General features: G+C 38.1%; 1 protein-coding gene across 2 annotated transcripts in view; it reads left to right on the forward strand.

Annotated features, from left to right (window-relative positions):
- Positions 1 to 27,872, forward strand: part of Fam149a (family with sequence similarity 149 member A) — a 54,709-nt gene that overhangs the window by 13,354 nt on the left and 13,483 nt on the right. The window contains exons 1-9 of one of the 2 annotated variants that reach the window (XM_046418966.2): positions 10,024 to 10,178; positions 14,707 to 14,817; positions 15,003 to 15,144; positions 19,989 to 20,131; positions 21,756 to 21,881; positions 22,847 to 23,017; positions 24,278 to 24,468; positions 25,292 to 25,446; positions 27,472 to 27,575. In XM_046418966.2, coding sequence (XP_046274922.1) covers positions 20,046 to 20,131; positions 21,756 to 21,881; positions 22,847 to 23,017; positions 24,278 to 24,468; positions 25,292 to 25,446; positions 27,472 to 27,575 — 833 coding nt within the window. In that variant the 5' untranslated portion in view covers positions 10,024 to 10,178; positions 14,707 to 14,817; positions 15,003 to 15,144; positions 19,989 to 20,045. Of the gene's footprint in view, positions 1 to 10,023; positions 10,179 to 14,706; positions 14,818 to 15,002; positions 15,145 to 19,988; positions 20,132 to 21,755; positions 21,882 to 22,846; positions 23,018 to 24,277; positions 24,469 to 25,291; positions 25,447 to 27,471; positions 27,576 to 27,872 lie in introns of those variants that run through there. The other variant, XM_046418965.2, reaches the window with a different exon arrangement.

The following is a 27,872-nucleotide window of genomic DNA, read 5'->3' on the forward strand; positions in this document are numbered from 1 at the left end:
GATGTTGTCCTGTTGCCTGGAAGGCTGAATGACTGTCATGCTATAAAAATTCCCATCCTCAGGGGTCTGTCATTGATGTTTTTGTCTTATATTTCTATTTGGGTGGCTTTTCCCTGTGTATCTGGACTCTTGTTTTTAATATTCCCATTTTCATAATTCCCATGAAACAAAATCTTTCCATTATTATCACCTCACTTTCCTAGTTTATATTATTCATTATGAAGGGTAAAGTGAGAAAGCTCAGTTCTTGTAATCAAAAAGGATAAATTAATCCACTTTCCCTTCAAAACTTTTATCTTCACAAGTTCCCCTTCCCTTGCTCAATGGATAGAATCTATCCACTCTCCAAGGTTCTCTGCCATATAGGAGCATTATGGTTAATTTTACGTGTTAACTTGACTGGGCTAAGGAATGCCCAGATAGCCAGTGAAACATTATTTTGGGGTGTGCCTGTAAGACTCTTTGCAGAAGATATTAGTACTTGAATCAGTGGAATGAGTAAGAAGATCTGCCCTCACCAGTCTATGAAGGCATCATTCAGTCCATTGAGGTCCTGAACAGAAAATAAAGGCAGAAGGGAAAATTCTCTTACTTCTGAGGCTCAGCTGTTGTTCTCTCCTGCCCCCAGACTGTGGAACTCTTGGTTCTTTGTCTTCAGCTTCTGGGACTTAACATCAGCAGCACTCTGCACTTCACTTCTGAATTCTCAGGCTTTTGACTTCGGACTGGGATTTACACCATCAACTCCCGTACTTCTGGGGCCTAAAAACTCAAACTGAATTACACCATGGCTTTCCTGGTGTAATTCAGTTTGAGGTTTTTTTTTGTTTTTTGTTTTGGCAAACTGTTTAGCCATACATTGATTTTTAAAACCTGGTTCCTCAGCTTGCAGATGGCAGATCATGGGGCTTCTCAGCCTCCATAACCACATGAATGGATTCCCCTGATAAATGTCTTCTTACTTATATCTGTGTATCTCATATGGGCTCCATTTCTCAGAGGAACTCCGACTAATGCCAAAGGGATTGAGAGAGGCTTGCTCTTTACAAAGGTGCAGTAGGTCTCACAATTCTGTAGTGATTTTGAGCTAACTTTCCACTTTAGAACCACCGAAGAGGCTTACTGAGGAATAGAGTGGAATTTTATTGTGGCAAAGTTGCTAGATATGTCAACTACAAAAGCTGATTACAATTGTTACTGTAATTGTTAGGACAGTTATTTCAGAGGGCAAAACTTGTAGTCTGTGTGATTTTCTGAGAATCTTCCTTTCCTAAGGCAGAAGTATATTGCTGTTGATTGTACTATCCGACAAGAGCCAATGCTATGGTCTCTTTCCAGTCTGCACTTATTGGCATCTCTTGGGTAGGTTGAAATCAGCCATGGAGGGAGTACTGATACCCTGAAGTCCGCAAACACCTTAAGTCAGGGCTTTTTTTTTTTTTTTTTCCAGTGAATTGGCTTACCAGCTCACTGATGCTAATGAGTATAAAACATGTTTACTTTCAAAGTCATCCTGGATATGACGGGTAGATTGAAACTAAGAGATTGTTTTTACAAAAGCCTTTGAGGTTACTGAAAATGATTCCGTTGTATGAACACTCAAAAGAGACGTTTGAGAGCTTGTACCCAGAAGTCTCACAGCTGGAGCATAGATACCAAGTGACTTTTAATGTTTGTTTGTTTGTTTCTCTGTCCTCCAACATCCATCAGAAAATGGCATTTGCATTCAATGTAAGGTTTCACGAGCAATTGTTTGCTGCAGTTATTCCCCTGAATCTCAACACGGACAAGAATAAGCAACTGTATATGAAAAGGATAGTCTGAAAATAGTCTATTTGCTAATGCAAATTATTGACAAACTTACTGCTACTTTTTTTTTATGGTGGTGGGTGTCACACCTCACAATTAATGTGAAAGTTAAGAACCATGATTTTAGATAATATAGGCATGAGAAGAAATTGTGCTCTGCAGAAGGAGTCATTGCAATTTTCTGTCTTTAAGAGTCATTTTAGACCTTCTCAATTCATGATATAAGGGCTGATTTTTATAGCTAAATGCTGTAAAAAAAAAAGTAAACCAAACAAAATAACAGAAGCTTCTGTGAAATACCTTAGTACGCAATATGTTTTTTCCTTCTTATAATCAGGAACACATATTTTTATCTTTATTAAGATCAAGGACTAAGCTGTACATGTACAAACCATTTACTCATACACTGATTTTTAAAACCTTTGTATATTTCAACATGGTCCTTGGTAAATACTGGATAATTGTTCATTACAGATTAAATTCAGAAAGGATTACATTTATTTCCTATGGCAGACTGTGTTAAGGGCCCTAGCAATCTCAGGTCATCTTAATCCAATCAAGTATTGAGAAGATTTAAAAGTGGGTTTCAGGTCCTGTGAGGTTGGTCTATTTCCAATTCACCTGAACTCCTGGGTGTGTTTCTAAATTTATTGTTTAGCTTTTCTAGTTGCCCTCAGCTTGTGGTTGGTCTAAAACAATCTATTCTATCTTTGTTAAAGTAGAATTGAGGGAATTTTTATTTTGAGATAATGCACAGTGTGGGATGGAAATCACCATTCATCTTCCAAGGAAATCTTCTTGAAACAGTTTTTCCTAACGATTTAATGTCAGAATAATTAGTTTTTTTATGTAGAGTTTCATCCTGCTTTATGGTCCACGTGGGGCAAAAATAGGGGCTTCCAACAGGGACAGTAAGTACGTAAATTAGAAGTGTATTTGGAACACACACACACACACACACACACACAGAACTAAGCTCAACATATTTAACCAAATGAGCGATTGAAATACATTAAACAATAATACATTAAATAATATATCATTCAAGAATTAAAAGAAACATGAAAAGATCACCTGTTTTACACCACACAAATACATAAATTTCAAGTGGATTATATTTCTAAATAGTAAAGGTAAAACAATGAAACTTCATGAAGAAAACTTAGGAGATTATGATGACTTGGATATGTAACAAGACAATATAATAAGTAACCCCAAAATGAAAGATTTTTAAATTACACTATATTAAAATTAAGAACTTCTGTTTATCAAAACAGACAAATGACAGAAAGTATTTAATTATCCCGGTAAGATTTGCAAGCCTGGCTGGCCGTGTAATTATAATTCGTGGCTGGAAATAAAATTCTTTAGAATTTGATTTTGAGTTGAATTTAGCTTCGGTTCTGGCTTTATCTATTTTATCTGTGAAAGGTTGGAAGACAAAAACAGTGGCAGATTAAGACTTAGAAAACCAGATAAATTCTTCATCTCTCTATCAGAATCTTATTAACCTTAATTATTTGAAAAAATATCCTGGTACAATACTATATTCCAATTTGTGCTGTTTTTAATGCAAGGCAAATCTTTAAAGATGTATTATCTATTTTTATAAATGAAGCCATCTGTGTTGAAAAACACTTGTTCAAATTAGAAATTCCTGAATTTCATTGAATTGAAGCTGCTATTGAATAAAAGACTCACTATTATTTTACATTCCACTGCAAAAGAAATGTGCAAATTATTATAAAATACTTTCATCGTTAAGAATTTTAATTTTATTTATATTATGAGCTCTCTTTTAGATTTAATCAGACTTTTACAAATCATAAATTATTCTTATGCTAATGTAAAAGAGAAACTATAGGCTAGATAAATTCTTAAAAGTTGTCAACATTCAAAGACTCTTATGAAGCCCTTTCCTGCATGACGTTGTTGAGGCCTTTGTCTTTCCAGACAATATTTTCCAAGCTATGAAGACACAGGTGAGGCAGCATTTTCATAAGAACAAAGAGCTCTTGATGCTGTGCTCCTAAGTTGGCTTTGCAGTTATGTGAAGCCTGGCTACATTTGACAGTGCCTGGGGAATGTGAATGAAGACCTCTGCTTTGACATCTCCTACCCTCCCTAGAGCAGAATGGGTAAAGGCTGGACAAGTGCTCAAGTGGTGTCCCTACACTTCCTTCTGAGCAACTGACACTCACCTGCAAGCTGGGAGATAAATTTCTGAAGTTGCAATACATACATGTAACATAAAATTTACCCTTTAGCCACTGATAAGCACATAATTCAGTGGCATTAGGCATATTCACAGTGTGGTGCAATCATCACTATTATATAGCTCTAGAACTTTTTTGTCATCCCAAACAGAAACTCTATACCCATTACCAATAACTTCCCATTCCCCCCTCTCCCCAGTGCCTGGCATTCACTATTCTGCTCTCTGTGTCTGAGTTTTACTGCTGTAAGTATCTCAGATAAGTGGAATCATAGAATACTTGTCTGTTTGTGTCTGGCTTATTTCACTTAGCACTATGTTTTTAAGGGTCATTCTATTTTAGCATGAGTAGGATTTTCATTCTTCCTAAAATCTGAACAATATCCTATTGCATATAGTTATTTCATTTTGTCTATTCGTTCATCTGTTGATGGACATTTAGATTATTTCTCTTTTAGCTATTGTGAATAATGCTGCTTTGAACACTGGTATACAACCATTTTTTTAAGTCCCTGCTTTCAATCCTTTTGAATATATAGTCAGAAAAGATACTGCTGGATCATACAGTAATCCTATGTTTCAGTGTTCGAGGAGCTGCCAAACTGTTTTTTTCCATAATAGCTGCACCGTTTGACATTCCCACCAGGAATGTACAGGTGTTCAATTTCTCTACAACCTTGCCCACACTTGTTATTTTCTTTCTTTTGGAATAGTCACTCTAATGAGTGGGAAGCAGGGGGATGAACTTTATGGTTTCATACAAATACTCCATGATTGCTGCTTAGCTGACCCCTGTTGTTAGCAGCTAGGCAGGTACTTTGGAGGACAATCACCTATGCTTGCTGGGGGGTTGGGAGCAATTGCTGCCTCTTTATGGTTGGATTTTTATTGTTGTTTAAGATAAGGGCCTGTAAGATAAGAAACTTACAAGGAACCAAACTATGAAATCATGGAGTCACTCTGACTCACTTATTTTAGGTGATCTGAAGTAAACTTTACTCACTATAACACTAAATTCTCCACCCAGAACTATTCGTGTCCACCATTTTTTTGTTTGTTTGTTTTTGAACATGTGATATATGAACTGTTTAAGAATGTGCTGGTCTCCTACATGTATTGATAAGTTTTTCCTATATGAATATGCAGAGGTTTCCTTGATGAAAGTCCCTTGCTTTCTCTGTTCAGGACAACACTGATTTGAGAATTATCCCTAATGACCTCCTAACTTGCTTCGAGTAATAAAGCTTTCCTCCCTATTTTATGTCTTGGTAGTGCTTATGGGCTTTGCACTCAACAAGAGGCAATCCCATAGTCCCATGTTATGTTGTGAGATTCTGTTGATGATAGACATGTCTCAAACTCAAAGATCAGGATGTAAAAACTCATGGTCTTTATTTTCTATTTTTGTAAGTTCTTAGGCTGACATATCCCTGGGCCTAAAATAGAAATCGAGTTGTATGTAAAGCATCTCCATGCGTGGCCCTGTGCTAAGTAGAGGAAGAATAGACTCTCGATTTCATGGTGGGCATGAGCCAAACAGCTAGAATGTAGTCATCCTGAGACTGTTTGGCAATCTGAGTTCTTCTTTCAGCTTTGGTCAGCTGAGCCTCCTGGAGCATGAAGAAGAGGAACCCTGTGATCTCCTGAGTGTCTCCTTTTCCTTGGTCACATGTTTTTTCCTAGGTACCCAGCATTGCTGCAGAATTGGACAATCTTTTGTGTTTGGAAAGAATGTTCTTTGGCTAGTGTTCCCACCCAAAAGATAGACTGGATTTTACTCATGAGGACTGTAGCACATTGTAAGAGAAAGCCTGCCTGATAGCTTCATGTGCAGGCAGTTTGGGGGAGTTCTGGGGTTCTTGCCCCTGGTATGCATTGAATTAGCTGAGGGCCTCCCTTTCCTCCTCTGTCTGATGAAGGCTTTTGATCTCTACTCCTTCGCATTGATTAAAGGTTCATCAGGTGCTGAGGCTGGAGTACAAGGCTCCATATGACACAATACCTGAGCTCAAGTGCTTTGGGGGTTGGGGACAAGGTGTGAGTGGGAACAGGGGAGAAAGAATGGTAAAGCAAATAAATTCAAGCTGTGGTTCTCAGGGTTCCATCCTGGGCCAGCAATAGCAGCAGCCCTTGGGACTATGAGAAATTCAAATTCTCATCCCACACTTGCAGAAAAAGAAACTCTGAGGTTAGACTCAGCAATTTATATTTTAATGAGCACACAGCGAGTTGGGGTGCATGTTAAAATTTGAGAATCACTGAATTCAATTGTGATACAACAAGCAAAATGCAGAGTGAACAGAAGACAGTGACCGCTGGCCCTTCTCTTTCTGAATGTAGATTTTTTTTTTTAACTCTAGACTTAGCACTTATAAAACTTCTGTTACCCAGTTCTTATATTCTGATTGTTTGTGTGTTGATGATATCCTAATAAGGTTTTGAAGTTAAATAATTAATTTATGAAGACATTGTATGACAGTGTTTCATAAATGTAAACAATGCTACAGGTAACACAGTTCATTTTCATTATTCTCAATAGTTAGGTTTTTATAAAGTCACTGCAAACACAGAAATGGTGAGTTACTGAACCATTGCTACCAGTCATAATACAGAGTTATGCCGGGTTTCTGTTCTCGCGACTAAAAGGCTCAGGGGTCACTCTAGTTAAACTGGGCTAACAGGGCTGCACGAAATAACCACACAAGAGACACAAATACCTTTTTCTTTGGGGTTGCTGTGACGGCTCCTCTGACCTTAAGGGTCCGCAGAAAGAGAGAGAGCAAGAGAGCACACGCTGACCCCTTTTATTGAGGAGAAACTATTCAAACGAGGCAAGGGGTCAGGTTTTAGGGGGCTGAGTCTACATGATGTCCACTGTCAGCAGGTTGACTGACACCTGGGTAGGCCACACCCAAGGGCACAATAAGAGGAGGGGATACACACAAGGCACTTCCATGGAAGATTCTATCCTAAACAGGGCAAGGGGTTGTATTACAAAGGAACAGGTGAGCATAGCTTCACCCATGGGGCTGTAGCAAGAACACACCCATTTCTGTGACTGAGCGCCTCAGCACCCAGCTGGGGAGTGTAACTCAGTCACCCTTAAGGTTGGCCTCCCACAGAGTTACATTCCTATGAACCTCTAAGTATCAATATTTTTGTCAACTAACCAATACATAATCTTGTCTACTGTGTGTTTGTGTATAAAGACATATTATTTAATGTATATGGTTGATTTATTGCAATATTTAATAGCACTATAGTTCATGACTAAATGAAACCTATACATGTCCATCTTGATGCTATAGTTTGGGAAATTGAATTCTTCACAGAATATATTTGGGTAGTTGTTTTCATTTTGAAAGGTGGATGAATCCTTTATAAAAATATAAATCGATTTTGTATTCTTTCTTTTTTTCACTTTTAATTGATAAAAGTATAGCAAAATAAATTCTGAAAAGTAAGAAAAAATTATTGGATATTAAGGAGTGTTATCAAACCCATTTATTAATTGTATTATGTTGAAATAGGAAATTTATGTTTCTTTAGTCCAAAACAGTATAACACTGACAATTGCATATGGTTCTGCCTAATTATTATTGTCCCTATTTCAGCATTTATTTTTAAAACTTGGGGTTCCAGAAGTTAGGCATGTTATATTACATAATTCTCTTTCCATGATTTTAGATAAGCTTATAAACCTCATAGGTTACTTAGAACTTTCTATGTTTTTTCTATATTCTTCATAATAAAAAAAACTTGAAATTTTTCATGTGCTGTCTCTTTTTAAAGACAACTTTCTTATCAATTTAAAACCCTATATTCATTGCTAAATTTGGTGACCTTTAGTGAGTCCATATCAGTTACAGAAGACTTTTGAGGTATGTCTCACATAGACAGAGGTATGTGTTGAATAAACTATGTTATCAACAGCCTAATTTAGAGCATTGGCCCTGCGTGTCTGGCAACTTCTCTATACCTCAGTTTTCTAATCTGCAGAATAGCACTAACAGTAGTGCCTCTTGTGAGCAATTGTCAAATTAATATACTAATTTTTCTCAAGTGCATCAAATAGAGCCTAGCATGTGGTATGTATTCAAGAAAATATTAGTAAATATTATAATAGAATATTTGATAGATTTAAAATACAAAGAAAATATAATGAAAGGAGGTTTAACAGAAATCAGTGAATTAGATTTGAGATTGGATTTCATAAGGTAAACTTTTGTAGTCAGACTGGACCCATCTGGATAAAACTGCTTGTCTTTGGCAATTTACCTGATGCTTTGGACCTGATTTTCTGTACAGAAAAGTGATCCTTTCAGGATAGCTGACTTAGAAGAAGGTATGAGACCTCTAGGTTTTTGCCTGCCAAAGCAAAAGCACTCCACCACCTGGATTCTACTATCATGACATTTTCCGTGAGCTGCTCCTGCAATAGCTCTCCACTGTAATAGTGATTTCTAACCTAAATAATATTCTCCATCTATTCTGGAATGAAAATTCAGGGAATCCTATCTTGCCAAAAAGATACATGCATGATATTAAAATCTGGGCACAGTTCTTAAAGGGACAAAAGAAGGAAAATTGTGACATCTAGTGGCTTTCGGGCAATACTGCAGCAAACGTTTCAATCCCCAAATCAATACACATGCAGTTGCATCTTGCGTTACATAAACTATTCCTAGAAACATTTCATCCTCCCTCCCCAAAATACCTATTCAGTAACAGATATAAATTCTTGAAATTTCCTGGAATAATTTTAAAATAATGTCCTTATAAATTTCAGCACTGAGGTTAACTTTTTTTTTTTTTTTTAAAGTTTCTCTGTACCTGATGAAACATAGATAACCTTGGATCTCACAGGGGAACAGATAGGACAGGTTAGGGCTGGGAAACATACTAACATCCACTTTATTCATCATAATTATTAAAAATTCTATAGTGGAACCAGGCATAGGTAGTACTTAGACTTGAATACTTGGCCTTGAAAATGTATTTTACCCCAGTTAATTCACTCCATTTCCTATAGCTTATGAAAATGAGCTAGAGGAATTTCATTTCCAAGGCTAGAGTGTAGTAACTGGTCCTGATATAGTTGTGTCCCTCCAAAATTTTGAAACAAGTACATATTAATAAACTAAACTGCAAGAATGGAGCCTGATTTGTAGAAAACTTACTAGGTTATGTGACATAAAGCATCTATTTGCAGATGGGGAGGCAGGACTTAAAACGACATAAATCTTTAGTGAGGATTATCAGGCCTAGAGTTCCTGTAATAAATCTTGCATTTACCAGCTATAGGGCTTCATTCTTTTAAACCTTACTCGCCCACCCACCTCAATCTATACATCCCCTGGTGGGGAGAGAGAGTAGGTGAAATCTTTCTATAGTTCTCTTTCTCTTGTGAGTTAAAATTCTATTTCGAAGAAGCAAGGCTGGAAACACCCATCTGGACAGACCTTCAGGCTGAGAAAGACCCGGAGAAGGTATGGTAGGGCCAGAAACCTGCGCGCTGGAGGTCCGGAGAGGACGAAGTGGCGGGTCTCCAAAGGTCAAAGCGCTGAAATCCGGCCTGTGTCGGGGAGAAGGGGCTTTTCCTGAGGTCCCTGGGAAAGCCGCAGGCAGACAGAGGGCCAGAGACGGCGACTGGGGACAGGGGGTGCCGACCAGGATTAGGAAGAGGGGGAGAAGTGGACCCCAGTCCAGCCTGGCCCGGCCCCACCCAGAGAGAGCGCAGCTGCAGAGGAGAGAGGAGGACTTGCGCGGAGAGCTCTGGAGGCGTCGCCCCGCCGCAGCGGAATCTGGCCTGTGCAGGTCCCGGGGATCTGGAGAGGGCAGGAGTCCTTGGCGCCCGCCCCGCAGCAGCCGCGCCCATGGGCCGCGCAGATTGGGTCCCGAACGCCCGGGACTGCGCTGCTGAAGGCCGGCGCTCCGCGAGTGTGGCCCGGCTGCACGTGCAGGGCTAAGTCGGCCGAGGGGGCGCAGGGCTGGGCCGGCGGGGAGCCGAGGCCCCGCGGGTGCGGGGCCGCGCGGCCGCCTTCTGGCAGCCCGGCGCGCGAGGAGGGAGCCAAGACGCAGGGACGCGCAGGCCTCGGGGCGCAGGGCCCGGCCCGGGGGACGCGAGCCAAGGTCTTGGGCTGATTGTAATTGGGTAAGTGTTCATCGGCGAGAGGAGGTGTAATGAATTCTTTCTCGTGTCTTCTTTTTGTACGAAGTGCCGAGATTTTTTTTTTCCTGCCTGCAAAACCGGAGCCTACCCTGGTCTGTATTTTCCTGCATCCATTCGTGAAAGCTTGACGCTCTGACATCATCAGGCCTTCCCAAGTGAAGTTGCTCACTTGGTCTGAGAAGCCTTCGTAGGGTCTGATGGGACTTCTCCATCAGGTCCCCAGAGCCCTGAACTTGTCTTAGGACGTATGAGAGTGCGTGTTGCAGGAGCAGCTTCGTGATAATAACCCTTGAGTGACCTCCTCTGTGTTTGCCAGAAATAGACCAGAAAACCAGCCTGCGGTTTAACCCAGCAACAGTGCTTATTTCGGATAATCCTTTCAAATGGAAGCGCGACTTTCCGAAAACTGAGATTGATCCTGCGGGTCTACTGTGAGGAGTTGTGCTCTCTCACAGGTCCAAGGATAACATTAGAGAAGCATGCGGAGGCAAGCAGGGTTTATTTAAAAAGGGGTGGCATAGACTTCTCCCGGCAGGGAGAAGGGGGCTATGGCTGGTATCCTGGTATCCCAAGAAGCGGCGGTGTTCTTTTTACAAGCCTTAGGCTTCCTTTGTTCTCCTGCCCCCTTTCGCTAATCTCTCTCCTTCCTGCATACTTCTGTGACTAGGCCCAGGGGATGCTCAGTGGGTTGGCCAAAAGGAGAAAAGCAGACATGCTGGAGGGGCCAAGTTGGAAAGATCTGGACGGGAAGGGGGCTTAATTAACAACTCCCTGTAGGGAGGGACAATCCCTGGGACAGGTTACCTTAGCAACTGGTTGGAGCCAGGGCAGGTTATTGTCATAAGGGTGGAGGAAAGGCTCTGGAGGCATTAGCATCTCCAACTTCGAGGACTCATTCAAATTGGCTTCCTTGATCTGACCTGACTCGATTTACTTATCTATACTGACTGCCTATCTAATTCTGGCTTCAAGATCACTGCCTAACATTTTAATTTCTACAGGACAATGTGGCATAGGTTTGTGGGTTATCAAGAAGCAAACTAAAAAGTAAAAATAGATGATTAATCATTTACCTGATAGCTGGAATGGAGTGACTCCTGGAGATTGGTTCTCAGTTTTCACTTTGCAATACAGTTCAGTGACTGCACTTCAGTCCACACTGAGGGAACTTAGGTCTTGCACCCAAAATAAACGCACTGACAAGCAATAGTTAATTATCTTTAAAATGTAAGCAATAGAGAAAGGAACTAGCATAAAATTGTCACATTTCTATGCACAATGTAATATTACTTTGTTAGATATTCCACATTTAAGTTTTTAAAATATTTACCAGTTAGAATGCATTCTGTAAGTTTGTGCACTTTCTAAGACTGTATAGAATGTAGACGTTGATCGTTTGCAAGGGATTAAAAAGTGTTGAATGTTATGCATGTAGTAGCAGTTCAGTGCTTGATTAGCACATAGAGAAACCTAATGGCCAAAACAGAACACAAAAGAGGCAAGACATATTATGAGTTCTGTTTTGAATTCACAATGTTAGTAATTTGTGGTTCCTGGAGAGATATATGCATGTCAGTATCCTGCATCCTTGTCCCAACTGCTTTCCTGTCTTCTTGGTGACCTTTGGCAGTCCTTGACCCGTGGGCTCAAATAAATTCCTCAAATAACATCCAGTTTCTTCCCCAATTTGTGGTCAAAATTTGTAGGTTATTACCCTCAACCCTGGAGTTCAAGAATTTGCACAGAAAGACATGAGGAGGTGAAGAGGAAGAAAAGGTTGCAGAAATGGAGTGGAATTAGTGTTTTAAAGTATCCATTTGATAGAAACCCCTGTGCTCACTGCAGAGCTTCTCTGCTTGCTCCACACCTCAGACCCTCAGCTACTTTCATGTGAGCAGGACTGATGGTTTTAAAAGGATTTGCTGTCACATGCAGAGAGACATTAACATGTCCATTTTGAAATCAATTTTCTTCTTAGTTTGAAAAGACTCCACCCACCCACCCCCCCCCCCCACACACACACACACAAACAACAAATGAATTTTATAGAGGAAGAAATTATTCTTCATCGAAAACAAAACAAACTGGGCATGCTTCCAGTAAGTGCATTTTTGCTTCCAGGTTGCACAAAAGGCAGATGTGCTATGAGCAAGAAGAATAGTGGTAAAGAAGACTAATGGAGCAGAGGCTTCATTTAGTCATGAAAGTCATTTGGGAGAGGTGGATAGAAGCTATTCAGAGAAGAGCTTTGACTTTCTATCCTCTCTAGAAAACTTTAAAATTCTCTAGAAATGTCCTGAATTTGGAGAATTTTTTAAAATGTCTGGTCCCAACATGATCTTTGTGGTAAGTATGAACATTCAGAGTAATTATAGAGTAAAAGGTTTTCTGTGTTTGAGTGACTCATTGAATCTTTGCTTATTGATTCTTTCAATAAACGTAGAAAGTATTTCTTGTGTGACAAGCATTATTTAAGATGCTACAGACAAAAAGATTAATAATGTGTCAAGTTCAAAATTTTAAAATGCCCAAAGAGATCTATTTAATACAGAATGCTAAGGAAGGTACAAGGAAACAACAAGAACTATTATAGGTGCATAATAGTGTAGCAAAGAATATGGTATCAATAGTGGTAAGTGTTATCCACAGTTTCAGACAACCACAAGGAGTCTTGGCCCTTTATCCTAGAATGAGGGAAGAACTTCTGTATTATTTTATAGATGTGGATAGTGTCCAGGAGAAGGCAAGTGTCTTGCTTAAAGTATCAGGAGAGAACAAATTCTAATCCATTGTTATAAAGATATCATGAAGGAACAATATTTTAGTTAATTAATCACACTGGATTTTAAAATTGTTTCTCAGTAACATATTAGCTCATATATGAATGCATACTTCTTAAGTTCAAAACACATCTATTTGATGTATGTTGGTTAGTTGATTTTTGGTCAGCTATTTTGTAGGATTTTTTATGTTTAACTAAAAAAGTTATTGAGTCACAATGTAAATGATAAGTAACTGATGCTTTAAAAACAACTGAACAGAGCTAAAGGAAAAGCAGTTTATTAAAGCATGAAAGTTATATATTTTTTTTGGTACTGGGCATTGAACTCAGGGGCACTTGAAAACTCAGCCACATCCTCAGCCCTATTTTGCATTTTATTTAGAGACAGGGTCTTACTGAGTTGCTTAGCACCTCCCTGAGTTGCTGGCTTTGAACTCCTGAGCCACTGGGATTACAGGCATGTGCCACCTTTCTTCATACTGTATTTACAATATGTAAGTAGTAGGGAGAAAGGAAAAAAATCATATAATTCTGTTCTTTTGTATAAAACACATTTATGAAAGGCAGGGTTCTTGCTAATCTCTATAGTTTTAGTATATTTTTACAATTCCCTTTTGTGTAGATTATGATAGATACATAAGTAAGTGTAATATTTATTCCAAGTATATTAAAATAAAAATGTTGAAAATTAGTACCATTTTATTTATTTATTTATTTGTTTGTTTGTTTATTTTATGGTGCCAGAGATCAAACCTAGAGCCTTGTGCATGTTAGACCCCTGAATTACCTCCAGCCCCCAAATTAGGTACCATTTAAATTGAAAACAAAAACAAACTTTTAAAAAAAGGAAATGCACATTGAGTGGTGTTTTTGTTGGAAATGTTGAAAGTGGAAGTTATTATCACATCTTAAGTTAATTTGTTATCACATCTTAAGTTAATGTACGTTTTATTCGTATGAGGATATGATATCTACTTTAAGAATAAAAGTAGTTTACTATTAAACATCAGGATATTTTGACTAGAGGTAAGTAAATGTTTTAAGAGGTTCATTGAAAGGGCATTTTAATGATTAACACAAATTGTGCTACAGTTAGGTTTAACAGCTTATTTGAAATTTAGATTTTCTTTTGTTACAGTTCTCCATTAAATTTTAATATTTTCAAACTCTGTAAAACTCAGAATATACACCAAGAAACAATGCTAAAGTAAAATAGGTTAGATGTTTGTGTGGCTCCTAGTGATTCAAAAGAATCTGATCTATTTCAGAATATATGGGATTCATGGTATTTACTGGAGTCCCAGTTGGGGTTTTCAAGAATAAGGGAACTTGGTCAAGTTCCCTTAAAGTTCCTGAAATCCAGCCCATGCTTTACCACTTGCCAAGTCTTACACCTTGGAGTAAAGCCATGTCTAAAATATTGACCTGTTTGGGGTAACTTACTTCTCTGGCTACGTCTCCAAAAGTTGTTATTATTATTTCACTTCACATAAAGATGCATGCAGATTATTGGCCACCTTGATTCTAAGAAACATTAAAAATACAAGGTCTGAGGCTTTAGTTTCTTAAGGGGGTGTGTGACATGTACACACACACCTGTGTTTGGGGGACACAGAAGGAGAAGAGGAGCAACCTTATACAAAAGGAATTTTACAAGTTTTAACAAACATTATTTAATGAATATATTATGACATTAGTGGGGCTTTTCATGTTTCTTTTGTTTTTCAGAAGAGGACTTTCAGAAGGTTCTAGAAAGCACAGTGTTGCTGTGAAAAGCAAAGATCCTTTACCAACACATTTTACAAGAAATGTTCAGAAAGCCATTGATAAATATACCTGGTAAGAATTCACCTGTTAAATGCTGCTGATTACAAAAATCAAAAAAAATCCAATAATAAATCAGTGATTGGCCATCATGAACCTTTTAAATTAAAATGCAGTTTTATTTTTAACCTAATGCAAAAATATTTTTAAATTAGTGCACTCTGTGTAAATGTTATGTCTGTTGCTTATGTTCATTCCAGTAGTGAATCCCCGTCATCGTTTTCATCTAGTGGAAGCTGCACACCCACGAGAGCCCACGATTCATGGTCAAGGTCTTCAACACAGAGTTCTACCACAGGCTTGTCTACAGAGAGGAGCTCAGTTTATTCCTGGAGAGATGATGTATGTCTTGGAATTTTTTTGATAATACCATGATTATAAATTATATGAAGAATTGCTTTCTTAGGTTCAAAAAAAATCTTTTTACCATTTACAAAAGCACTACCAATTATATCCATCTATATGCATACATTTGTGTATATAAAAGTATTTACAGATTACTGTGTAAAAATTTTGAAGTACCAAAATATAGGAAAAAAAATTGCTCGTAATTTTATAGCCCAGAGTCTTAGCTGTTGATAATTTTATTCTTTCCATCCTCTCACCCTCTTCCCATTATGTTATGTATGACTCCTTGTATAGTATCTATGGCAATTAGGAACTCAAATAAGAGAAGAATTTTGGAAAAATAAAAATTGTGAAGCATCTCCATTATTAGGGGATTTCTCCACAATATTCTAAACCAGATGTTTTACTTTTATCTTCTAACCCTAAAGAGAGTCATTCATTTAACCCTTCTTGGTTCTTTGTGAGAGTGGGACTCTTAGCTAGGTGAGCTTTAGTTACAGCTAAAGCTTTGCTAAGGACTTTGCAGGCTCCACAGTCTCCTTCCTCCTTATCCCTGCATCGTCCCGAGTCACAGCTCTGTAACACCCATGTGATTAAGGCAGAGCCTCTGTATGGCACCTGGGTGTTCTATCTCCTTGTTTGCTGTGTGTGTGTGTGTGTGTGTGGTTTATGTGTTGTTGTTTTTTTGTTTGTTTTTGTTTTTTTACTTTCTTTAAGAACGCTTCTCCACTCCTCATGGTGCATCTGAATCTAGTTACTGATGTAGTTAGATAGCAGTGAGTCTCAAAGAGGTGGGCAGTCACAGGGCATGGGAAGGATCTGGAAGGCAGTCAGCTCATCACTCAGAGGACTTTTTCATATGTGACTCCCTCACTTAAGATTACCTCTTCAGCATCTGCCTGCCCATGCACTGCAAACCCTCTCACACCCTTTTTCCTTGTGGGCATATCCCTGAAAAGACTGAGAGCCATTAATTCATCATGTCCCGATTCTGGAATCCATTTATTTATCTATCTATCTATCTATCTATCTATCATCTATTTATTTATGAATGACAGTGGAATGCATTACGATACTTATTACACATATAGAGCACAATTTTTCATATCTCTGGTTGTATACACAGTATATTCACACCAATTCGTGTCTTCATACTTGTACTTCGGATAGATCATCATATTCCACCATCATTAATTATCCCATGCCCCCTCCTTTCTCATTCCCCCCCCCCATCTATTCCTCCCATGCTCCCTCTCCCTATCCCACTATGAATCAGCCTCCTTATATCAAAGAAACCATTCAGCATTTGTTTTTTTTGGGGATTGACTAACTTCACTTAGCATTATCTTCTCTAAATCCATCCATTTACCTGCAAATGTCATGATTTTATTCTCTTTTATTGCTGAGTAATATTCCATTGTGTATATATGCCACATTTTTTTTTTATCTACTCATCTATTGAAGGGCATCTAGGTTGGTTCCACAGTTTAGCTATTGTGAATTGTGCTGCTATAAACATTGATGTGGCTGTGTTCCTGTAGTATGCTGGGTTTTTTTAATATTTATTTTTTGTAGTTGTAGTTGACATAATACCTTTATTTATTTTTATGTGATGCTGAGACCCAGGGCCTTGCACGTGCATGGCAAGCACTCTACCACTGAACCACAACCCCAGCATAGTAGTATGCTGTTTTTAAGTTTTTTGGGTATAGACCGAGGAGAGGGATAGCTGGGTCAAATGGTGGTTCCATTCCCAATTTTCCAAGGAATCTCCATACTGCTTTCCATATTGGCTACACAGATTTGCAGTCCTACCAGCAGTGTATGAGTGTACCTTTTTTCCCATATTGTCGCCAACACTTATTGTATACGTAATAGCTGCCATTCTGACTGGAGTGATATGAAATCTTAGAGTGGTTTTGATTTGCATTTCTCTATTTGCTAGTGCTAATGAACATTTTTTCATGTATTTGTTGATTGATTGTACATCATCTTCTGAGAAGTGTCTGTTCAGGTCCTTGGCCCATTTATTAATTGGGTTATTTTGGTATTTTGGTGTTTAGCTTTTTGAGTTCTTTATATACCCTAGAGATTAGTGCTCTATCTGATGTGTGAGGGGTAACAAAACTACAATTATCTTATATTAGACAATAGTGCCAAGAGCAAGGCATTGGAGAAAAGATAGCCTCTTCAACAAATGGTGCTGGGAAAACTAGAAATCCATATGCAACAAAATGAACTTAAACCCCTATCTCTCACCATGCACAAAATGCAACTCAAAGTGGATCAAGGACATAGGAATACAACCAGAGACCTTGTATCTAATAGAAGAAAAAATAGGCCCTAATCTCCATTGTGTGGGGCTAGGCCCCAACTTCCTTTATAAGACTCCTGTGGTACAAGAATTAAAATCAAGAATCAATAAATGCAAATGCCAAATGTTTTCTTTGATATAAGGAGAGTAACTAAGAATAGAGTTGGGAGGAAGAGCATGAGAAGAAGATTAACATTAAACAGGGGTGAGAGGTGGGAGGGAAAAGGAAAGAGAAGGGAAATTGCATGGAAATGGAAGGAGACCCTCATGGTTATACAAAATTACATACAAGAGGAAGTGAGGGGAAAGGGGGAAAAAAAACAAGGGGGAGAAATGAATTACAGTAGATGGGGTAGAGAGAGAAGATGGGAGGGGAGGGGATGGGGGATAGTAGAGGATAGGAAAGGCAGCAGAATACAACAGACACTAGTATAGCAATATGTAAAACAGTGGATGTGTAACCGATGTGATGCTGTAATCTGTATACGGGGTAAAAATGGGAGTTCATAACCCACTTGAATCAAACTGTGAAATATGATTTGTCAAGAACTATGTAATGTTTTGAACAACCAACAATAAAAATTTAAAAAAAAGAATCAATAAATGGGATGGACTCAAACTAAAAAGTTTCTTCTCAGCAAAAGAAACAATCTGTGAGGTGAATAGAGAGCCTACATCTTGGGAGCAAATCTTTACCCCTCACACTTCAGATAGAGCACTGGAATTCTTTCAGTACAAATTTTCAGGAAATTATCCAGGGAAAGTCTTATGACTTCTATTTATAGAATTTAAAGTATTCTAGCTGGGTGAGGTAGCTCACATCTGTAATCCCAGCATCAGAAGGCCAAGGCAGAAGGATCATGGGTGGCTGAGGCAGAAGGATCATGAGTTCAAAGCCAGCTTTAGCAACTTAGCCAGGTGCTAAGTAACTCAGTGAGAACCTGTCTCTAAATTTAAACATAAAATACATGGGCTGGGGCTGGGGATGTGGCTCAAGCGGTAATGCGCTCGCCTGGCATGCGCGGGGTGCTGGGTTCTATCCTCAGCACCACATAAAATAAAATAAAAGATGTTGTGTCCACCGAAAACTGAAAAAAAAAATTTTTTTTAAATTCCCTTTCTCTTCTCTGTTTCTCTCTCTCTTAAAATATATATATATATATATATATATATATATATATATATATATATATATATATATATGTAGGCTGGGGATGTGGCTCATTGGTTAAGCACCCCTGCGTTCAATCTCTGGTACCAAACAACAAACAATCAAACAAACAAAACCTCTACATCTTACAATTACTTTTCATTTCCTTTTAAAAAACTTTAGTTAGTTTTTTTTTATAGAAAATATTTGCAAAAGCAACAAAATGCAAAAAAGAGAGAAACAAAAGTGAGCCTTCTCCCATGCCCCAGCCACCCAGTCCCCTCCTAGGAAACAAATTATTATTAGTTTTTCTCTTATTTTCACTTTAAAAGCAATAATTTGGTTCCCCTATGATCTGGGAATATAGTTTGTTTTCAATTTGAGAGAATCAGATTTAACACATAAATCAAGATGGCTATTTTGGGTCAAGTGTGTCTAGCTGAATGTGCATTTTATTGCTTTCAATTGCAGATTAGATTTCAGATTCACATACTCCTAGAAGAAAACATGGCTAGGTCTCTGTGATTATAAGTTATGTGAAGAATTGCTTTTTTAGGTTCAAAAAAATATTTTTACCATTTATAAAAGCATTCCAATTATATCCATCTATATACACAAGCCTGTGCCAGGGTTGTTTCTCCCAATCACAGTAATGTTTATGTTAGTAATATAATGTTCCACTTCTTGGCTGATAGGACTGTTAGCTTCCAACAGAGACCATCTAGGGTTGCTGAGAGGCTTTCTCAAGTACAGTTCACTACAGCTGAAACTGTTCAAGCCATCAGGAAAAATTAATATGCTGATCTCACCCTAATAACCATACCTCTTAGGACAACTAGGATTTTTTTTTCTACTTCATTGATGAAAAGAAGGTTAACGACCCTTTCTTCAAAAGTAATTTCTTTTTCCCAGGTATAATTAGAAGAAAAAAATAGCCTATACTTTGCAGCTGTGCTTAAGCACAACAGGCTCAACTATGTGAGGGATCTAGGTCTGTGACGTGTGTGTGTTTGTGTATGTGTGTGCACATGTGCATGCAGATATCAGGGTATGTGGGGGTCTGTGCATCCATCTGATGTCTTTGTTCATATGTGTACCTGCGCCTCTGTGTCTATGTAAAATTTCAAATAAGGCTCATAAGTCATGAAAGAAGTGATCTCTTTCATAGTTAAGGAATCTGAGGCTCGAAACGAGATGCAATTAATTCATTAGAAAAGTCAGAGTTGGAGCACGGACTACAAAGACCACATTCTTTTTACCTTATTATACTTCCTGCTATATCATAGATTTGAAAATGCTTTAAATATCATTGATTGTGAAAGCTATGTTTCTATGGCTCTTAGGGTTCTAGCTCAATGCGCATTTCTGTTTCAGGAGTTTGACAAAGCCAATGCACAGAAAGTGCAGCAGTTGTTTTGGGAGGTCGATGAAATGCTATTTGAGGGGAAAGTAAGCCCTCAGACCCAGAATCTAGTGGCTGAATGTGGTGAATGGGCAAGAAGATCCCTCCATCTGAGGTAGGCATATCCTCCATAGAAATTCTCTGGAATATGTTTCGAACTAACCACTTCTGATCTGGGTCTATACAATCAATACATATTGTTGGAAGCCATATATAAATTATGGGTTTGTTTGAGCCAACGTAAGGCAGCTGCTTTTCTGGGAACTCCTGGGTGAAATTCCCCAGTTTGAGAAAGCCCAGATCATGCTGTTTCCCTCTCTTAGCTCACAGCTTTAATATCAACCCCTCTCACACTGAAACCTATCCCTGCTTTTGATGTACTACTCCCCTTAAATAAAGAATTGGAGCCTTTTTCAGTCAAGTTCCTATCAGGACTGGAAGACCTGTCAGGCGCTAATCTCTGGCTTTGTCTTTATTTCTTACCGATTATTTCAGACTGTTTATCTTCCCAGTGGCTCACCCCTCCTAGCAGGAACCTACTCTGCTGGGGTGCTGGTCACCTTGAAAGCACTTGCTCAATCAAAATACTTATCCAAAGCACAGTCTTTTACTGACAGGTGCATCTTTTGCCATGGTGCCTGAGGAGATACTGAGACCTGACAGTATTCAGGTGCTTCTTAATTTGTGAGAAGTAAATGAAGCTCATTCAGAGAAAGGTACTATATATGCAACATGTGCAAGAATATTAGATGTGATCTTTGACCTTCACATTTACTCTTTATGAGCAGCAGGTGGTCGTCAGCACTGAGAATAACCAGAGGGGCTCGTGTGGGCAGAGTATTTACAGAATGACTGGATAGATGAACCTTTCTATGTCATCATTGTTCCTGATATAAAGAGGGTCATTTATTATTTTTTTTAATACCAAAGGTAGAGATTGTAGATTGGGTCTGATGGGAAGCTTTGCTTCCTGTAATTCAGCCAACCTACTTAGAGGAAAGTACATCTGTTATCCCAAGTTCCTCCACATTATATTGGGAAGAATGAATTAGAAATTCAAGTAAGTGCTCATGAATTTTCTAGTTAGCTTGACTAGGAAACTTTAGAAAAAAACCCCTAAGCAATGTATTTTTTCTTTCTTTTCAATCCTTCCTGAATCCCTACCTTAAAGTATATAATGTGTCCATTAGATGTTAATTATACATGTGTGCTTTTCTGGGAGTGGCTTGCCTTCCAAAAAATTCAGGAGCTCCAACTTGATTCTCTTACTGCTCTTCTACATTGTTAAGATAAAAACGAAGGAGGGAAAATGGAAAAAGAAAAGACTGCTAGGTGTATAAGCTTAGTGCAGATATTTATATGTTTTTATTCATTAGATAAGTGTTAGTTAACACATGCAGGGGGTTTCACTGTACTCTTCCTTGCCCTAGGCACCAAGTCTGATATGCTTTATCTCCAAGCCGCTCATCAGTCCTGCAAAGTAAATAAACAAGCAAATGACATTGGTTGCCTAGAGAGCCAGCGCACTGTGCCTCGGAATCTTAGTCTCTGGCCAGAACAGACTGTCTCGCCTTCCCAAAGCTCAGGCACCATGATGCTTCTCATGTGCCAATACACACTACATCATGTCATATCCATGCCTTCAAAAACATTATTGCATCCTTCCTTTACAATCACAAAGCATTTTTTCCTAGTCTACTCAAGGATATTACTAACTCTTTAGTGTCTTTCCATTGCAGAGTATTAGGAAGACAGCTTATCCTGCCAACTGATGAAGGGTTCCAACACTTCCAGGGCAATGTGCCTAGTTCTGCTGGCCACAAACCCTTACCTGATGCCCCAGAATGCAGCAGCAACATCCAACAGTATGTTGATATATGTTACGTCCAAAGTATTTTAGTTATCTTTTTATGTTTAAGTCATCCATGGGCTTTGGCTCCACCAAATATTCAAATTTAGATTTCAATGCAGGGCGAGTGCAAAGAATATTTTCACAAGATGCTTCTGATCCTAAATTAATTATGCTTGAATATATGCATACATGTAAAATATGTATGAAATACAAACACATGCACATAGAAGTTAACTTAAACTTTTATTCCAAAGGCACTGTGAAAGCCAGGCTAAATGCAAAATCAAAAACTGCTTCATTGTGATGGAAGAAATAGCCTCAAGAAAATAGCAGAAGTAAAGCTTTCTCCTATTTTTGAGCTTACAAAAAAGTTTTGTTTGGTTTGTTTTTGTGGTGTTTGGGTTTGGGGTTTGTTTGTTTGTTTGTTTTGTTTTGTTTTATTTGTTTTTTGGGTTTTTTTAATTGTTTTTTGCTGGGGATTGAACCCAGGGCCTCATGCATTCTAGGATATTGCTCTAATAGTGAGTTAAACCCCCACCCTTTTCATTTTTATTTTGAGACAAGGTAATTGTAATTTGCTGCAGCTAGCATCAAGCTTGCTATCCTCCAGCCTCAGCCTCCTCAATAGCTAGGATTACAGGTACGCACTACCACTCCTGGTTTACAGATTTCAATAAATATCTTTATTCCATTTACACCTATTTGGCATTGAGCTGTGGTGGCATCCTTTCAGTACTAGCAAAGAGGATATAGACATATAAAATAATTTAGCCTTTTAAGAAGCCTTTAAGTTGTTTTTTTTTAATGATGCTGGTGTTAAAATGCTTTTAAGGATCAGTTTTTGCAAATGTAATAGTTAATGATTTTTAAATTTGAGGTTCTGTACTTCATGGCGATTTTAAAGATCCGCCATGTTGGTGCACGTGTTACGTTCTTGTTGGTCTACAGAATCCCATATAGGATGATCTTTTCCCATAGGTTGTGCATCTCTGGTTCTCAAATAATCCCAGCCACACTCTCAGCCTCTGCCCTGCCAGGCCCTGTAGGCACAGGGACTGCCCACCTCACAGCATGTTCATCCCTGGAAGAAGAGGTTTACGATATGGATGGAAAGGTGGAAGAATATTTTGCTTTTGACAAAAAAGAGGAGTAAGTAGAATTTTGTTTGACATCCACTTCATAGTATAATAGTTTGACATTTATTTTATTACATGCTCATTTTGTGTTTTGTGTATTTTTTATTTTATCTAAAAGATTTCTATTCTTTTGAGAATACTGTACTCCCCAAAGAGTTCAGATTCCTAACAGCAAGTATATGTGCTAGAGTGGTGTTTCCCTGCCTTCTTGACAGGATGGCACAGAGAGGAAACAAGAGCTCTGTCCAGCATGCTAGTGAAAACAGGCAAGGCCACCAGGTCTCATGCCCAGGGACTGTAGGTTCCTTACCAAGGGCAAAGGGAAAGTTCTAGTCTCCGTACTAAATGCGTATTTTGTTCTTAAAGCTACAAGTGTTGTAGGATAGCAATTTGAAAATTGTTACATTAAAAAACAACTAGTTAATCAATGGATGTGTAACTGATGTGATTCTGCAATCTGTGTATGGGGTGAAGGTGGGAGTTCATAACCCACTTGAATCAAAGTGTGGAATATGATATGTCAAGAAATTTGTAATGTTTTGAACAACCCACAATAAAAAATTAAAAATAAAAAAAAATAAAAAACAACTAGTTGCTAAAATAAGTCTTAACAAATTTAAAAAGGATGAAATATCAAGCATCAGTAACAGGAAGAAAACTGGAAAATTCACCAATATGTAGAAATTAAACTTTTGAATAGCTGAGGGGTCAAAGAAGAAATCAAAAGGGAAAAAAGAAAATTATCTTGAGACAAATGAAAATAGATATATACCTTACCAAACCTTATGTGATAACAAAAACAGTTCTGAGGAAAGTGCATAGCAATCGATGCTGACATTTAAAAAAAAAAAAAAAGAAGAAGAGAGATCTCAAGTCGGCAAATGAACTTTATACCAGAAGGAACCAGAGAAAGAAGAACAGAGTAGAGGAAGGAAATAACCGAAATCAGAGTAGAAATAAATAAATCCGAGACCAGGAAAAAACAACAGAACAGATCCATGTAACTGAGAGTTGTTTTTTATTGTTTCTTTTGGTTTTTATCCTCTAGCTTTATTGTGGTATGAATGATAAAAATTGTGTATATTTTTCAAAAAGTGTGCTATTTAAAAAGAATTTTACATTTATTTATATATGTATAAATATGCATATGCATGCATGTCAGATGATAGAATAACTTTAGAATGGATAGATAGAGAGATTGGGAGAGAGAGAGTGAGTTACTTTAACTTAAACATGGATACCTCTAGTGATTACACTGAGTTTTCATTCTTAGTGGCGATGAACGTCTTGGACAGAAACCAGCTTACCGTGGCAGGAATTGGCATAAACATGGACTTCCTCCTATTTCTCCTCATGACTGTATCAAAGATGCTGTGGCAGCAGAAGTGTTTGATCATGTCTGGAAAAATGTGGTAGAAATATTAGAAGAACTGATTAGGAAAAACTGGGAAACTACACTTAAAGGTACTTATTTGCAGAATTTGGCCACCTGAAAAGATAAAAAATGGGCTTTGTGCTCCCCGCCGCCCCCCCCTTGGCCTCACCTAGAACAGGACTGGGGTGGGAAGACAAGTGGCTTTCTACCTTTACTCACAGGTGATCTTTAATCATTTCCAAAAGGACATGGTTGTTTTTTGAGTTACAAAAATAATACCTTTGCACTCTGAAAAAACAAAAACAAAAACAAAACTCAGAAATGCAAAGAAAGAAACTGGAAGTCACATTATCTTTTATTGTGGTTAAACAAAACAAAACAAAACTTCACCTAACTACTCTCTAATAAGGGGACATTTGTTTTTAATTATTGATGACATTATTTATAGAGTAAAATATGAACATAGCTAACTTGATAATCACTTCGGTTATCTTCACTTAAACATATAAAATGTTCTCTAAAGCACCTAAAATGGAGCAGAAACAAATCATAGTAATTATTGATGGTGGACCTTAATGACTAGTTTTAGGTGTTTGATACAATAGGGCAATAAACATGATAATTCTAATGCTGTTCTTTTTCCAGCCAAAAGGATTAGTCAGGCTTTTATAAAACTCTGAGAATCTTTTTTTGCTCCATTATATAATCTCTGTTTTGCTACTAACCACTGGAATGATGGTATGGTAACCAGTTGGTTCATGGGGTCTGTGCTCTCTAGTGTATTGCTCTTTAATTGATGGCTATAACTTAGATTTTTGGTGACTCAAGAATAGATTTTTTCTTTGCAGAGTGAATTTATTTGTATTAGGTAATCTGATGTTTCTCATAATATTGATTTTTCTGTTGACACAGAAGGTAAAAAACAGAAAGAAAAGTTGAAAGTCGCAGAAAATAGACCTCCACAGGTACTCCCCTCCCGGCTGAGCACTGATGTGGCTAGCGTCCCCCCATCCAGGAGTTCTGAAGCTCGCAGCTTGCCCATGGCTTCTCATCTTAATCTACCCCAGGTAGATGCATTTACATCCTGTTTCCCTTTTGTTTCTTCAGTTTTTACCTTAGTTTTTCAAGAACACCATTCTATTGAATTCAGTTATCAAAATATTTAATAGTGTTTGTCAATAAGATTAAAATGTAATGTGATCACTTCATGGTGTTTATTTAATAGCATCACACATGCCTTATGAGATACTAGTTTGAGATGTGAAATTATTTTTGAAATTTTGTGAGAGGGGGGAAAAATACTTTCCCCTAAGTTTGTAGACATTTTGAAAGTTACAAATGGCCTCCTTCCCTTCCACCAAAGTAACAAAAGAATTAATGAGTGTTCATTAATGAGAATGACTTGGGTTCCTTAAAGAGTTAGTGCTTGTATTAATTGCACCATGTTAGTTGTTTTGAGGAGATATGTAGATGAATAAAACTGGGTCCCTGACCTAGTGAAACAAAAATTATAACATAAGGTGAGATGCATTACCTTCTGTGAGGAATGAGCAAAAATAGGCATGGTAGGAGAATCCAGGAGAGATTGATTCATCCTGATTAGAGGATGGGGTTGATGTTGGACACCAGAGGTGAAATCAGAACAGAAACATGCACAAATGAGTAGAACTTTTGTGGCTAAGAATTTTGGGTGGGCCACTTCAGGCCAGGCAAAGGCATGGATGCATGAAAGATAGATGGTTTAGGCCAGTGATTGGACTGAGGATTTAGAGGACAGAAGACTGGGAACAGCAGGGCATGGTGGGGAAAAAAAAAATGGGGCTTTGGAATCAGGAGGTCTGGGCTGAGTGTTATTTTGGACATGTTAACTTCCTGAGCTTTAATCTACTTATCTGTGTAACAAGGAGAATAATGCGTTGACTAAGATACGGTTGTGAGGATCAAATTCTAGAAAGATGTGAGAACTTTGAATGAAGATTTATAACCATATATAACCACCTGATACACTGTTCTTGAATTTCATCCTCATTCATAGATCTAGTAGGGGTGAGGCTGGAAAGGATGAGCCTGTTCATGGGAGATCTTGGATATGCTAGGGAGTTTGGATTTCATGTTCCACACAGACCTTCTTATGTGGGAGACCAGAGAAAAGGAATCAGACAAGATTCCTGGTCTTGAGCTATGTGCCATTTACAGACCAGTTGGAAGGAGTCAAGCCATACCGAATGCGCGCGCACACACACACACACACACCACACGTGTGCACGCGCGTGCACAGAGCCAATATTATTGATAGTAGTGCGAGTGAGAGTTCGAGCTTTGCTTATTAGAATCCAACTTTGAAACCTGGTGATACCATTCATTAGCATTATGATCTCAAATCAGTCATTTTCTCTCAAAACCTCAACTTTAATATGTTACCTATGCATGAGCTGTGAGAATTAAAGGAGATATGACACTTATTATAGTGTGTAGCCTGGAATAGGCACTCCATAACTTTTAGCTTTTATTATAATCAGATGCTAATTACCTATAATGTATTATATTTTATAATAGATTGCTTTAGCTCATAAGTCCTGTAGGGTTCAGAGGAAAAATATACCTTTCACAAATTAGAATAAGATATACACTAAGTCCTAAATGATAGTAAGATTTGTTAAACTGAAAAAATAGAAAAAGAGGCACACTTAACATAGGTGCAAATAAGCAGAATGCCTGTGTAAGACTGGCAAAACTCATCCCTGAACAGGGCTTGTGGTTTGGGGAGCAGTGAGTTAAACAGTATCTAAGCCTAGCAGCCTTATTTTGCTTTCTAGAGTAAGGGCTTTACAATAAGCTTCTTTGCTTTTTACTGTTCGAGAGAGACTTTTGGAGTTTCTGCCTGGTTCTTGTAGTTTTGGGTCTCTTTAAACTGCTCTGATAAGTTCAATACAGTATTTCCCACTTTGTTTAGTATGCAGTATAAAATATGGTGCCTTGATTAATTTTTTTTTTCAAATTTATCCAGTTTGTACCATTTGTTTTCTGAAGATTTGACAGGCATCAATAATTGGAATATTGTTTTACTTTTTTTTTTTTTGAACTTTTCTCAGATTCATCGCTTCTCCAACAATTTCTACAGTGATTTGAATGGTGTGATGACAATTCAAGCAAAACCACTCCAGCAGAGACCTGTGTATTTTGTGGATAGAACACAGTACGTATGAGGAAGAACCCAACCACTTCCCTATGCTGGAAATGCTGGAACAGGAAGTGTTTATGTTTATACACTGCAGGAACAGTGAAAATCCCATTTAATTCCATGCTCCAGATGTGCCTGAGCATACCCCAGAGGAAGTACAGCCAGAGTAAAAGCAGGTTCTTCTGACATCAACCACAACGTAATTCCTGTTGCATTAGGAAGAGATGAGAGAAGCTCAATGCAGTTATGAATTCCTAAGCTTGTGGGCTTTGCTACCATTTGATTACAAACAATGAAAAAGTGACATTTTTG

The sequence above is a fragment of the Marmota monax genome, unplaced genomic scaffold, assembly GCF_021218885.2.
Source record: "Marmota monax isolate L192 unplaced genomic scaffold, Marmota_monax_Labrador192_F-V1.1 WCK01_AAM20220418_F8-fsc00345, whole genome shotgun sequence".
Classification (NCBI taxonomy): domain Eukaryota; kingdom Metazoa; phylum Chordata; class Mammalia; order Rodentia; family Sciuridae; genus Marmota; species Marmota monax.